This window comes from Rhizophagus irregularis, chromosome 6, assembly GCF_026210795.1.
Source record: "Rhizophagus irregularis chromosome 6, complete sequence".
Taxonomy (NCBI): Eukaryota; Fungi; Glomeromycota; class Glomeromycetes; order Glomerales; family Glomeraceae; genus Rhizophagus; species Rhizophagus irregularis.
Window position 1 is genome coordinate 4,712,444 of NC_089434.1, and position 14,042 is coordinate 4,726,485.

The 14,042-nt window shown below is 27.0% G+C and overlaps 3 protein-coding genes across 3 annotated transcripts; 1 reads left to right on the plus strand and 2 right to left on the minus strand.

The window, feature by feature from the left end:
• Nucleotides 1-128: 128 nt before the first annotated feature.
• OCT59_026695 (uncharacterized protein) lies at nucleotides 129-1,202 on the minus strand (the record flags this gene model as incomplete). Its single annotated transcript, XM_066143359.1, has 5 exons — nucleotides 129-379; nucleotides 473-616; nucleotides 680-751; nucleotides 828-1,049; nucleotides 1,112-1,202. The coding sequence occupies 5 exons, from the start codon at nucleotides 1,200-1,202 to the stop codon at nucleotides 129-131; spliced, it is 780 nt and encodes a 259-aa protein (XP_065992885.1).
• A 3,241-nt stretch (nucleotides 1,203-4,443) lies between these two features.
• On the minus strand, nucleotides 4,444-5,211 carry OCT59_026696 (uncharacterized protein; the record flags this gene model as incomplete). Its single annotated transcript, XM_025323461.2, has 2 exons — nucleotides 4,444-4,785; nucleotides 4,852-5,211. 2 exons carry the CDS (start codon nucleotides 5,209-5,211, stop codon nucleotides 4,444-4,446), a joined length of 702 nt encoding a protein of 233 aa, XP_025180518.1.
• A 5,775-nt stretch (nucleotides 5,212-10,986) lies between these two features.
• On the plus strand, nucleotides 10,987-12,565 carry OCT59_026697 (uncharacterized protein; the record flags this gene model as incomplete). Its single annotated transcript, XM_066143360.1, has 1 exon — nucleotides 10,987-12,565. One exon carries the CDS (start codon nucleotides 10,987-10,989, stop codon nucleotides 12,421-12,423), a length of 1,437 nt encoding a protein of 478 aa, XP_065992886.1. The 3' UTR covers nucleotides 12,424-12,565.
• Nucleotides 12,566-14,042: the final 1,477 nt, after the last annotated feature.

Sequence of the window (14,042 nt, forward strand, 5' to 3'; positions counted from 1 at the left end):
AAACTAAAATTAAGCATCTCCAAATTTAAGTACTCCAATATAAAAATTCAAATTAATAATATATGTGAAAAAATTTTATTTTTTTTTTATAATTTTTATTCAATTTTTAATACCAAAAATTACATTATTTAATTATCAACAATTTCATCATTATCATCTAATTCCTCTAAATTTTCTTTTTCATACTCTTCAATTAATTTGTCAATTTTTTCATAAACCATATCATCTTCTGACCCATCTAACAAATTTGAAATAGCACATTTTTTAAATGAATTAAAAATAATTTGGTCAGAAATAGCATCCCATAAACGTTTAATCCAGCTGCATACATCACTGATCTTTACTCTTTTCAAATTACCTGTAGTTAAGCCAGCACTAGCTTTACACATCCACTCATGCCATTCCTTTCATAAATTATCTTTAAATGGTTTATTAATTGATACATTAAGTGGTTGATATATACTAGTCAAACCTGCAGGAATAACAGCTAATTGAAAATTGTGTTGTTTAAATTTAGTTTTAACACTTTCCTCCAAATGGTCACGAAATGAATCATATACCATCATAGCTGGCTCTTTTGACAAATTTTCAGACATCCGAAATTTAAACAAAAAATCTATATAATTTTTCATTAAATCAGATATCATTCAACCATTATCCTGAAATCAGCAAATAACACCTTTTAGAATAACTTCACCACAAGGGAGTTGTTTGCCTTTGAAAATACAAATAGGTGGATATTTTATTTCATCTATAAAAAATAATAATAATAGATTAGTTAAATAAATGTATTATAAAAAAAGAAAATAAAAATAAAAGCTTCTTACCAGCTAAACAAGTTAAACCTACAGTAAAATGATTTTTATCATTTCCAGTAGTACGAATATGTACTGTTTTATCTCCCTTATTATTGACAGTTATATTACCTGCCATATCAAACCAAACAGGAGTTTTATCCATATTGTAAATGCTATTTAAATCAAAATTGTATTTTGTTCTCAATCTTATGACAAATCTTCTAAATTCTTCCAATTTTTGTTCTGTATCTTCTGGTAATTTTTGAGAAATTTAGTTCTTCTTCTTAATGATAAGTTATATTTTTTCATAAAACGATTAATCCAAGTAAGATTTCCTTGAAATTCATACTCTCCTGTTGGTGAATATAATGTTTGAATTGAAGATTCTTTAAGAATTTTACACATCTGTAATCTAACAGAAGTAAAATTAACAGCAAACCCTTTTTTTCGTTGTTCAATAATCCAGTTGTATAGTGGATGACATCCAATAAAATTGGTGATCTTTAATTACTAATAAAAAAATATTGAGAAATTATTTTTAAAAAAAACTTAACGCTAATTAATACTTCTTGACAAATTCTATTTAACTATATTAAGATAATTAAAATCAGATTATTGTATCAAAAGTTATAAGCTTTTAAAAATATGGAATTTTATATATCTGATTTCAATTTGGCCTTAGTCTGCATTATAATATTTTAGCCAAAATTACATGTATATCCAATTTGATTTTGGCCCGCATTATAAATTTAGCCAGAATTATATATACTGTATATACATGAAACTGAAATTAGTTAATTTTGACCTCTGAAATAGTCGAAATGGTTGAAATGATTTTGACTTGAGCCCCTCCAAAAGTCGAAATGGTCAAAATTACGTCATAGTCATATGATTTTATAGTAAACAATAATATTAAAATTCAAAGTTAACGAACTCCGCATCCAGTAATTCGATTTTTATGATCTTTACACGGTTGGATTCAGCTCATTGAGAGGATTCCAATGATATGTATTTCATATTTGTAGCATCAATATTGACGGAGTTATTCACGTTTAAAATTTGGTATTAAATAATTTTATAATTTTTATAGTAAACAATAATATTAAAATTCAAAGTTAATGAACTCCGCATCCAGTAATTCGATTTTTATGATCTTTACGCGGTTGGATTAAGCTCATCGAGAGGATTCCAATGATATATATTTCATATCTGTAGCATCAATATTGACAGAGATATTCACGTTTAAAATTTTATATTAAATTATAATTATAAAAATCACATGACTATGATGTAATTTCAACCATTTCGACTTTAATTTCGACTTTTGACCTTCCTAAGTTGAAATATTTCTACTTTTAAGCTTTAATTTTGACTTCATATATAATACTGTATATATATGACAAATACTTAATCATGATTGGTTGAAATATAAGGTCATGTGATTAATATACTAGTCATATGATATATTATATACAAAAATAAAATTTGGCCCTTCAAATAAAAAGTGGATGTCTTATGCTATCACCCACCGTATAAAATTTTCTCTGCTTTAGGGTAAAAAGCTTTTCTTTCTGGAGTTCTAATGTGTTTTTTCTTTTTATTTTCTTCCTCCCATTTATCACTCTGTTTTATCCATTTTTCTATCATTAGAACGTTTAAACTAAAATATTTTACCACAATATTTCTTCCATTTTCTTGAGCATACTTAACTATTATCAATTTTTCTTCAAGTGAATAAGAGGTTCGTTACTTTACTCCTACTTTTTTTTGAGTCATTTTTTATAAAAGTGTTTTGTTTTTAGCATGAACATGAAAATTTTTTTTTTAAAAAAAAATAGGGGAAAACTTCAAAAAAATTTGATCAGATTATCAAAACCGAAATTAAGCATCACTACCAATTTTAGCGATCACATGACTGTAAAAAAAGGTTCTTAAATTCAGTATTTTATGGTAAAATACATGATAATCTATTAATTTTTTAACTTATATAAATATAATATATTGCATTTAATTATAAAATAAAATAATATGATTTGCTTAATATTACACAAAATAATTTTAATATAAAAATATCTGCATATAACATTTCCAGTAACTGTTATTAATCATTTTTATATATTACATATAGAAATCTCACTTTCATATTAAATATCAAAATATTAACAATATATTTCAACAAATAATATCAAAAATCTGCTGATTTAGAATTGAATTTGATACAATTTCAACTTACGATTAAAAATGCTAATCCTGAATTAAAAGGATTATTTCCTTCAATGGTTAATGCTATTATTCCTAAAAACTAATCAGAATATAATAGACAGGAAGCTAAAAAATCAATTGTTGCTCTATACTATATAATTGCTAGTTTGCATAACAAATTCATTAACCAATTCAAGACAGAAGTTGTATTGTATTTAGTAGCATCAGGTATACTACATATGTAAGAAGCTAGTATTGATACAATATCAAGTATTAGATATCATATGGGCTAATTTTTGAAATCTAATTTTTTTACACAAAAATAATTTTATTTATTTATTTATTTTTTATTTATAGTATGACTGGTCAAAACTTTATGTTTACATTGTGTCTGTACTAGTTTTTAGGGAGGATAGTAGTTGAACGGAGTTCAGAGGTATTAAGGAGATGAAATAAAAAATTAATTTTATCCTAGGAGTCAGGTTTTTAGAGCGAGGTTAATAGAACGTCTTAAGTGTATGTTACTATAGTAGGTCTCAAATCCAGGTTAAAACTTATATAGAAACTAGTTGGTTAGTATTTGTTAGTTTAGAATCAGGTACCTGCAACTATTATTATAAAATTTTGTATATTTGTATTGTTCGTTACAAATTTAATCGCTAATAAAAAATAAAAAATAAAAAGATTATAACGATTTTATAGTGATTTTAGTGATTTTAGCAATTTCACTGTTTTTTATTGATTTATAGTGATTTATAACAGTTTATAACAACTATATTATAATAAAATATCAGATTCATTTTTATTTGATTACAAGCATATCAGGATTTATATAGGGTCATATCTCGGGCTAAGCTAATTTTATATTTACATGCATATGCACAGCGCCGGCTAAATCAGTTTGTACTGTAAATCGTATCACATGAGATCTCTGGGAGAGTTCCAGGAGCTCTATAAATCACGAGATGATCGCATTATATGTAATAATCATTTTATAAATAAGCGATTAGCATAAAAATTAATTTTCTTTATGATCGGTTCTTATTACATCATCAGGAAAATCTGTCCAAAAAATAATACAGCCGGCTAATCATATGATAATGTGAAAACTCTTCTTACTTCCAACCAATAGAAGCAGGATCTAATGGTTAATTATAACTTAATTTCAATGGCGATATCGTACTGCGCATTTCAGGTGATCGATCTCACATGATAGGCCTATGCTCAACCTATAGTATCTTGGGGCAACAACTTCGTTAATTCAGAATCATGCACATATTTATATGAATGGTTACACACCACACACTGCATATAGTTAAAAACCCAAACTTTATTTTCACAAATTGCTGTTTGCACGAATTACAAAAATAAAAATTCGTTGACAATATAAAGTAAACTATATTGATTCGGCCAAACTCGCTTTATTTAAGTAGGTTTATGGAGTTTAAGTTTTAGAATGAGAAGGTGAATGGAGTTTAGCATGATTTCTACCGCGAATGCCACATGATTTAGAACAAACCCGTTGACAACCCCGTTGAATGATTTTCTCATTAGAATCACTCTTAAAAATCCATAGTGCTTCGATAACCTTATCAAAGATATCCGTCGAATCAGCTAAAGGAATTGTTATATTTTTTCTTCCATTAGTATATTCGATGCCAGGTTTTATAAAATCTTCTTCATTAATAGTGCATATGCCGAAGATACGTGTTAAATCAAGTTCATTTAACTTTTGTGAAAATTCTTCAAGGAACGATTGAATATCGGGAGAAGAGAATTCTATTTTCTTTAGGTATAATAAACATATTAGAGACTAAATAAGATATTATGAGTTTACAATAGTAGCTATTACCAAATCTTTGTTTTTAGGCCGAAATTCATAGGGGACATAAGAATTATTAATGATTCTCCAATTGAATCCTTGAGCTGGCGAAGCCAATTTGTCAACCTTAACTGGTTGGCTAACGATTTCTTGTTGAGAGTCAAACAAAGAACCGGTTTCGAGTAAAATTTCACCTTCTTCAAGAGAGAAGTGGTTATGCAAAAGGGTAAGGCCAAAAATACGTTCTACATGGTAGGCTACGAAGAGGTGTCCTAAAGTTTTAAAGGTCTCTTCAGTAACTTGTTCGTTTTTTGCTTCATCAGCGTCCCAAAGATTGGGCAATTCATTAAACCTAGCTACAGTATCAAAACTTGGTTCGGTACAGATCATATTTAATTTGTATTAAATTTAATCAGCTTTGGCGAGCTGGGAGAAACATAGTGTTTACATGGCTTTTTTATATTAAATTTCAGTGCTCTCAAGCTGATTATCTGAATGCAATTCGTTTCATAAAGGTTACAAATCAAAAAATGTTTTTGGTAAGAACGGACAAATGAACCTTCTGATACGGCAATATCAACACTACAGTTTTACAAGCCCGCCGTCTTCTCATTCATTAAAATTGCTTCACAGTTTGATTACTACAATGGAGTTTCTATCATATCCGCAAATGAGATGAGCTTCTATATCCGTAAATGATATCAACGATATCTGCAAATGAAATCCGTAAATGAAATCTATCAAATGTACACAAGCATCACGTCCAGTTCTGAATAATATATTTTTTCGCACACGCATTGTGGACTTCTGTATGGCATGTGAAATATGCGAGCGATGAAAAAATAAAGTGCAAGATTAATCCATTACAAGGGCCGGCCAGTTAAGTAAAAATGAAAATAAAAAACAATAGAGTATCAAGAGAGGAAAGACATAGAAGAACATGCCTGCTCGTTAGGCCTGCCAAGCCCTATCCGCTACCATCTAAACCAATATTACCTGAATGTAAATATGATTACAAGATACAATATCTCAAATGAAGGTATAAAACGGGAATCATTTTAGTTGTTCGATTGTTACACGCATAATGTATTTCTCTCAAATGAAAGTATAAATCGGGAATCATTTATCATGACTTAATAATCACATGTATAGATTTATATCTACATTTGCAAAACGCACACATTTTAAAAATCAATCAAAACATTCTTTATTGCAATGTAATACATGAGAAAGGGCCGGCCGGCTATGTAAAAAAAAATGAAACTAATAAAGATATTGGAGTAGCAGGTTGTTTCAAGGGAGGAATTTTGCCGAGCCCCAACCCATATAATGGCAGTTCCTTCCCCACTACTCCGCATTATTATTAAAACTAGCTACCCACCCTCCTAGTAGCATCATCCTGACCCCTTTTATTGTAAAGTGGGTCAAGTCAGACCCATTGCACAGGTCAAGAACAATACATTTGCTGATTTATGTTACTCATACATTAGTACTCTTTAAGAATAATACTTTTGTAATATTCAAAATAATAGTTAAGTATTTTATTAATTAATATTTGATATTTTTTTATGAATAAATTGATATATTTTTATAAGAATAATAATAGTTAATGGGAATTTAATATTTTAAAATATTAAAACAATAAATTATTTATAATAATATAATATAAAAATCAGTACATGAAATTTATTTAAAAAATCTATATATATCAGATATCTATATAAATACATAAAATTATATTCACATAAAATCTAAAAATAGTATATCTGATATGTTATGTATAGTTTATAGATTTTTTTACACAAATCTACATAAAAAACATCTAATGTACATTTTTACATGCAAATGCTAAATGCAACAAAATTAAATTTTTATCAGATGAATTGTTCTTTGATTAACAAAGTTAATTAAAATTACAGTAACTTGAGTATATAAACAACTGAACTTTTTATTACTAGCTATTGTTGTAAATTAAACATTGTAATCGGAGATCGGAGTTTTTTTGTGAGGAAGTGCATGCTAGTGTTTCGGGCGAAACTAAAACTAAATTTTTGATGAAACTTCCAAAACCTGAGTGTTTACGATATTGTTTCATTTGATGCATTAATAATTCTTTACGTTCAGCTTTTTTTTCCTAAATTTCATCTGCTAGTAAATTTCTTAAAGTCAGCAAATTTTTGAGATATTTTATTTGGTAAAAATAATTTTACAATAATATTTTTTTAAAAAAATAAAAATATGATTTACACGTTAAATAATTCATATTATGTAATAATTTTTTTTTTTTATTTTTTAATTAATAACTATTTTATCTATTACTATAATCATTAGAAAATACATAATTCTAATTATGTAATTCACTATTAAATACTAAATTATTAATAAATAAATTGTAATTTTAATTATTCGTTATAATATACTCTGTTTTTTTAAAAAAAACCTATTGTAACACTGATGGCGAAAATTTGATAGGTAATTTTTTAATTGTCCAAGTTTTGCAAGTCCAAGAAAACAATCAGTAAGGGTGCAAAACTGAGATTGTATAATAACTTGTATGGATGCGGTATACAAGTGACCCGTCCAATGTTTTGATAATTTTTTTTTTTATTTCATTTTATTTTATGGAATCTTATTTTAAAACTTCAGTTATTATTACACGAGAAAAAAAAAATCGCAGTAATATAAGGAGTTATGATAATTTATATATATATATTACTATAAATGATTATGTTTCAGAAAATATTATCATCCTAAAGGGAATTTATAACAATAGAAAAAAGATAAAAAGAAAAAAAAAAAATTCTTTTTCTTTTCTCCTCGTTTCTAATCTTTCTCCGTTATTTTACCATTGTCTTTACAATCGCATATAATTTTTTTAACATTGTTCTTTATCAAATTATTAACTATTAAATAAAGCTTAATTTAAACTCGTTTCAAATTAAATTAGGGATCACAGAATATATGTTCGGTTTATTTGTGTTTCCTCTCAAGCTTGTTTTCTTTAAATTCGAACATTAAACTTCTAAATATGTCGTATAGGCAATTAAATTGACCGATTTGGCTACATTATAAATAGAGCCGTAGTAAAACTCCATTAAAAAATCAAACAGCATTGCTTGATAATTTCTAAAATTATTATAAGTATTATACAATTTAACTTTATTAATAAGAAATTATTATTGATTTTCTTAAATTGAACGTATATTGTGAAGTTCAATACTTTATGCCATCAAAAATTATTTTTTGAAAATTATATTATTGGTTAAATAAAATAAATCGTAGTTTAATCGGTAAATCGAATTCTTAAATATAAAATGTATAAATTGTTGTTTGTTACTATCAAAATATTCTCTTTTTATTTGTTTTTGTCCAACAATTCTTGCTATCGCAAAATCTTAGTGTAATATGTCGTCAATCCTGTCATATTATTAGTTCATTTGTCGTTGTACGATCTGCATCATTTGTCAAAGTTATTGTACAAAAAAACTGAATTCAGGAACAATGAATAAACATATAAAGAATTTAAATGATTAGGAACATGATTATTTATCTTATTTTATATAACGGGTATACTCCCTTTCTAAATTTTCGTTTCATTTTTTTATTTGTGTAAAACCTTGGATAATTAGTTTATATTACCCACAGGCATAAAAAATTATTAAGTTTAATTTTGATAGTGTGATAAGGAATTTTTTATTGTAGTAAATATTTACTGTATATCACATCAGTCTTTCTATGTTCCCTTTTGAAACATTAACCTTTCATTGGTTCGTCCCGTGAATATTCTATTTCGACTCAGGATCAACTCAGAAGAATCAACTCATAAGAATCAACTCATAAGAATCAACTCATAAGAATCAACTCATATCAACTCAGGTTTTTTGCAGTCTGATTAACTGATAGATTGAAAATACGGACCGCGTCGCTTATTACACAGCATCCCCTTATGGCTTTGATTGTTCTCAACCAGTTTATTTATTGATTTATGGCTGAGAATGGTTTGATTAGGGGTCAATTGTTTACTCTATTTTGTAATACAAAGAGATTGCGAAGTAAAATTGGGAGAAAAATTCACAACTAAGAATTCTTGAATTCACCCTAAAAAAGATTCTTCGATAAATGATCATTTTTCTAGTTTTTTATTCCCGAAGAAATCATTTTTCTTGAAAATTTTTTATAGGGTTACCTGTTAGAGGCTTTTCTGCTTCTGAGAAAAATAAAAAGCCGACCATATGATAATGTCAATGCGTGAATATCAATCAACAAGAAATAAAAAAGGCTGAAAATTCTAAATTATTCAAAAACAACTTATGGACTTGTCGTGACCGGTTCAACCAGATGTTTTTCATATGGCTCACTTGATGATCGGAAAGTCGATCATTTTGGCTAAAATGATCGACTTTCCGATCATCAAGTGAGTCAAATCCGATATGTATTTTCCCGGATATCCTGATGATTGCAGGAATCCGGATAATAAAATTTAAATTTAAATCCACCATTATAGTAGTGGTGCAACAATTACGATATTCGGATAACGGTTCTATCCGGATCGAAATACAATAATATGGACTCAATTTTTATTAAAATTGTGCAATCTATTGAATTTTTTATTAATATAATTCCTTACGATAATATACTTCGTTTTTTTAAGTCATCTTTTGAGTGAAAGTGGAAAATTTATAGTAGGTTAAAAAAAGTTGCATACGCGTCTACTTGTTACAGTATACGAACCTTTGTATGTCACGTATGATGATCTTTTTCTTTGTACGTATGGTTGTATTTTTTTACTATACGTACATACGTATTCAATAAAATACGATCTAACAATCACGTGACCATACATTTACAATGTGAAAGATCGAGAATATCTTGTGAGAACATCACTAAATCTAGTCACCAATTAAAAAGAATTTACGTGACTTTTTAGCTTTGGAAGTTGCAGAAATTTCTCCAGGTTTCTGAATGAAACGAAGAAACGAAGTATATTACTAGTGTAACATATTTACATAATACTTCTACAGAATCAAAAAAAAATGACAAACTATGCAACTATGTGAAATTGAAGGTTATCTTTGCACTAGGGAATTCATTCATATCGTCAGATGATACCAAGGGACGACGGTATCACATGACTAGAAAATAGTTTTTCATGAAATCCACATGACCACTCTCTTGTATCTATGTTTGTAAAAGAAATTGACAAGAAGCATGAAATTTTTGTACCACTGAAAATCATTGTTGTTAGCTTTATATATCATGAATTATACATTTTACATATTGACTTTTTTGTTAATTCAAAACTGTCTGATCTTAAATTTGTACAATTATTACTATCAAAAAAATTGAACACATTTATTGGCCGTATGTAACTCGGGTGTACCGAAACCTTAATCCATTTTAATCCTTTTTCTGTAACAACAATTTTAAATAAGAATATGACCGCAGTCAAAGTCTAAAATATTTGTCACACGAGCATTCTGTGTCTAAAACTAATTCTAAAAACAATATAATATGAAACATTTTTATGTCACAAAAAAAAGTTCTCGAATATTACGCGTTATATGATCATTTTTTTGAAAATGTAAAAGTTTCATTTCTTTAAAAGGGATTGAAGAAAATGAAAAAGTTATTCAATGCACAAGTTTCAAACTAAATATTATAATGTAAAGCATTTTATCAAATGAGAAAATGAATGATCTAATCACATACTGTATGATGATAAAAATAGTAGTCGGGATCTTTTGATTTATGCATGATAAAATTTTAACAATTGATTTTGATACAGCTTTGATTTCCCAAACCAAGTTTATTGATTTTGATACAATACACCTAACGGCCGACTCGGATTTTGCCAACATAAATCGGAAATCGGAACATAGCAAATGTCTATAATAACCATCAAACCTGAAGCCCCTACTATAAAAAATTTATATTAGGCAATAAGAACTTTTTTTATATATAACATGGATGTATCTTTTTGGTTTTGACATTATATTTTTTTTCATTCTATTTAATCGTTTATACATACTATTCATTCATACATAATAATCACTCATACTATTTATTCTTCTCTTTTCAGTCTAAGTAATCGTTTATACATACTATTCATTCATACAATAATAATCATTCATACTATTTATTCTTCTCTTCATCATACTCATAGCTATGGTTCAACTTTACGCAGATGTTCTTTTAATGATTATGCTCGAATTACAAGATGATATTTCATCTTTACATTCTTGCGTCCTTGTTAACAAATCCTGGTCTCGGATCGCCGTATTTTTCCTATGGAAATATATCTCTCGTATCAATGAAATTACCTATAGTCGTGACAGGGATTCACGTGTAAAGTTATATAAAGTAATAGCCAATTTTTTACCGATCGAATCAGAAAACCTTTTGATTAATAATAATATTATATTGCCTTCATATAAATTACCAAGAAAGCCAACATTTGAATATATGAATTATTTTACTCAAATCACACCATATTGGATTAGAGATATGGTGCAACTTTTTATTAAAGAAGATTCCACTCATAAAAAAAATTTATTAGAAACCCAAATTTACAATTTAATTTTTGTAAATTGTAAAAACATAAACCATTTTCATTTAAATACTGATATAGAATTCTACAAATTTCCAAGTGTGGGGTCATTTTTTTTAAATTTACAATCTCTTTTAATTAATTTTGATAATAATAATATGGTAACTTCAAAAACATTATTTGAACTTGCCACTATTTGCCAAAATATAAAAACTTTAGAGGTATTTTATTGCAATGAGGATTCTAAAGGTTTAGCTTTATTTATTGAAATGCAGCATAATCTGCGGTCCTTATTTTTAAATTTTATTGACAATAAAAACAAATACCCACTATTAAGTAATGTGGTGAAGGAAAAGGCTGCCACGTTAAAAACATTAATGACAACACCGCTTATCGATCCCGGTTCATTTTTAAGTTTAATAAATCTACAACATTTGGAGCTTATTAATCATGATGGAGATGAACCCTATAACTGTTATAAGAATGTAGACTGGAAACAATGGGAAGATTGTTTAGACAAAGCTTCTTTTCCAAACCTTCGAATCTTTGAAGCTACACTTATACCAAGTAGTATTGAATGCTTAATAATTGAAAAATCAGATAAGAGCATTATTGAAATCGATATATGTTATTCAAGAGAATTTCAAGATTATCGGGCAAAAAATTTAAATTTAATTATTATAATATCAAAATATTGTCCAAATTTAAGAAGTTTAAATTTGGATATTGACCCCGGAAATCTTTGTGAAATCAATAGGATCTTTTCTAATTGCACAGTTTTAGAAAAATTATCCTTTAATATAAATGTTTCAACACTTTCCGACGATGGAGACTACTTATTAGAAATAATAAGTAATAAGTCTCCTTTATCCTTACGAGAATTCTCTGGGGATGATTGGAATTTCTCAAAAGATGGTTTAGAAGCATTTTTTAATTGTTGGAAATGTAAAAAAAGGAATCCTATTAAATTTACTCATCGTTATATGGATTTATGGCATGATGATCAAAAAAATGTGGTGTCAAAATATATGAAAGAAGGTGTAATTAAATTATAAAATTTTATTTTTCTTTTCTTTTTTTATAATATATTAATTTTCTTAAAGTATAAAATTATTTTTAATTATATAATTATTTTTTTTATTTAAATTTTCATATTAATAAATACAAAATTAAGTTTATAATAAATGATAAGCATAACAATGATGATAAGCACATAAATGGATGTCTACTGATTAATTTACACAGGTATATTACAATCCGGTAGTTTTTTATACTTAAGATCTTGAAACTGGGGACATTTTCCCAGTAAAAAATTCTAAATTTTTAAACTTGATAATTTTTGTTATAATTTTTTTTTTTTAATAATAAAATTTTAATACAGGATTTGATTTAGAATTAATTTCCTTTAAAAACGTTAATCTTTATTTTTTCCACATTTCGATTAAATTAATCCCGTCCCTATTTAGAAATTTCGCAGCTGACAATTATATTCTCCCTTTAATTGATTCTTCAAATGTATTTTTAAATACATTTATATCACAGTATATTGATATATGCGAATGCGACAGACACATTTTATTAAATTAAAGATGTTGCCAAGTATTCAATTCCTGACATTTTTATCAATTTTTAATTTTTTATTGGAAACAAAAGCGTTTCAGAGTTAATTTTCTAAAATACAATTAGGTGCTTATATATGAGTCCTTCATCAATAAACGAATGATAAGATTTATCCAGAAAATTGGATAATCATTTTGTCCAATAACTATTAAGAAACAATAATTTAAAATTTAATTTTTATCGATCTGATCGATAATAAATGACATGACTATTTTGTATGAAATAAATCTTATTCAATTGAATGTTGGAATTAAAGCATAATCTTGACGTAAAATAATATTACCTTTTTCGCGTTTTAACAGTCGATGGAAAGCGAATAGACGAATAAATAAGTAGCAAAAAATTTTACAATGAATTTTCAAAATCTTTAGTAGGTTAATTAATTTTGCTTGTTTCTAACAGTTTAAAAAAAAAGAATATTACACATTTAGAAACTCTGGCGTTTCAGAATTGGTCATTATGTCATTTTTTTGTTTTTTTTTTAATAATAAGTATTAATTAACCAACGATATGTATTTTAATGTGCATGAGTGCATATAGGTAAATCAGGATAAATTGAAAATTGACTTTGTAAATTGCAAGTCAATTGCCCAATAATATAATCACATGTGCCTTAGCTTACATAAATAAATCTATATATCATATAACTATTGTAGCGAAGGACTTTCTACTACTTTTCTACTATTAGCGATTTGATTGTCAGATTACTTCCATCCACTTGCGTCGCCTCAGTTTCCTTATTTTTGATATGATGTATCACTAATAACAAAAATGCCTTTTTTTTTGTAACACTGATATTCTGATAATCTTTTTTAAAAAAAATTTAAAAAAAAATTTAAATCGTTGTATTCCACTTAATCTAGTTTCTTCTCTTTCAACCTCAATTTTTTATACGCTCAAGTCCGTTAAACTAAAGTGTTTGAAAAGAATATCATCAAGAGAAAGTATACGGAAAATTGCTACAAATGACAAGTCAGCCGCAAATTCCTTCTTCCCAAGGTCTATTACTGTTATACTGTCAAATGAAACTAAAATACTGCAGGTAAAGAGGTGT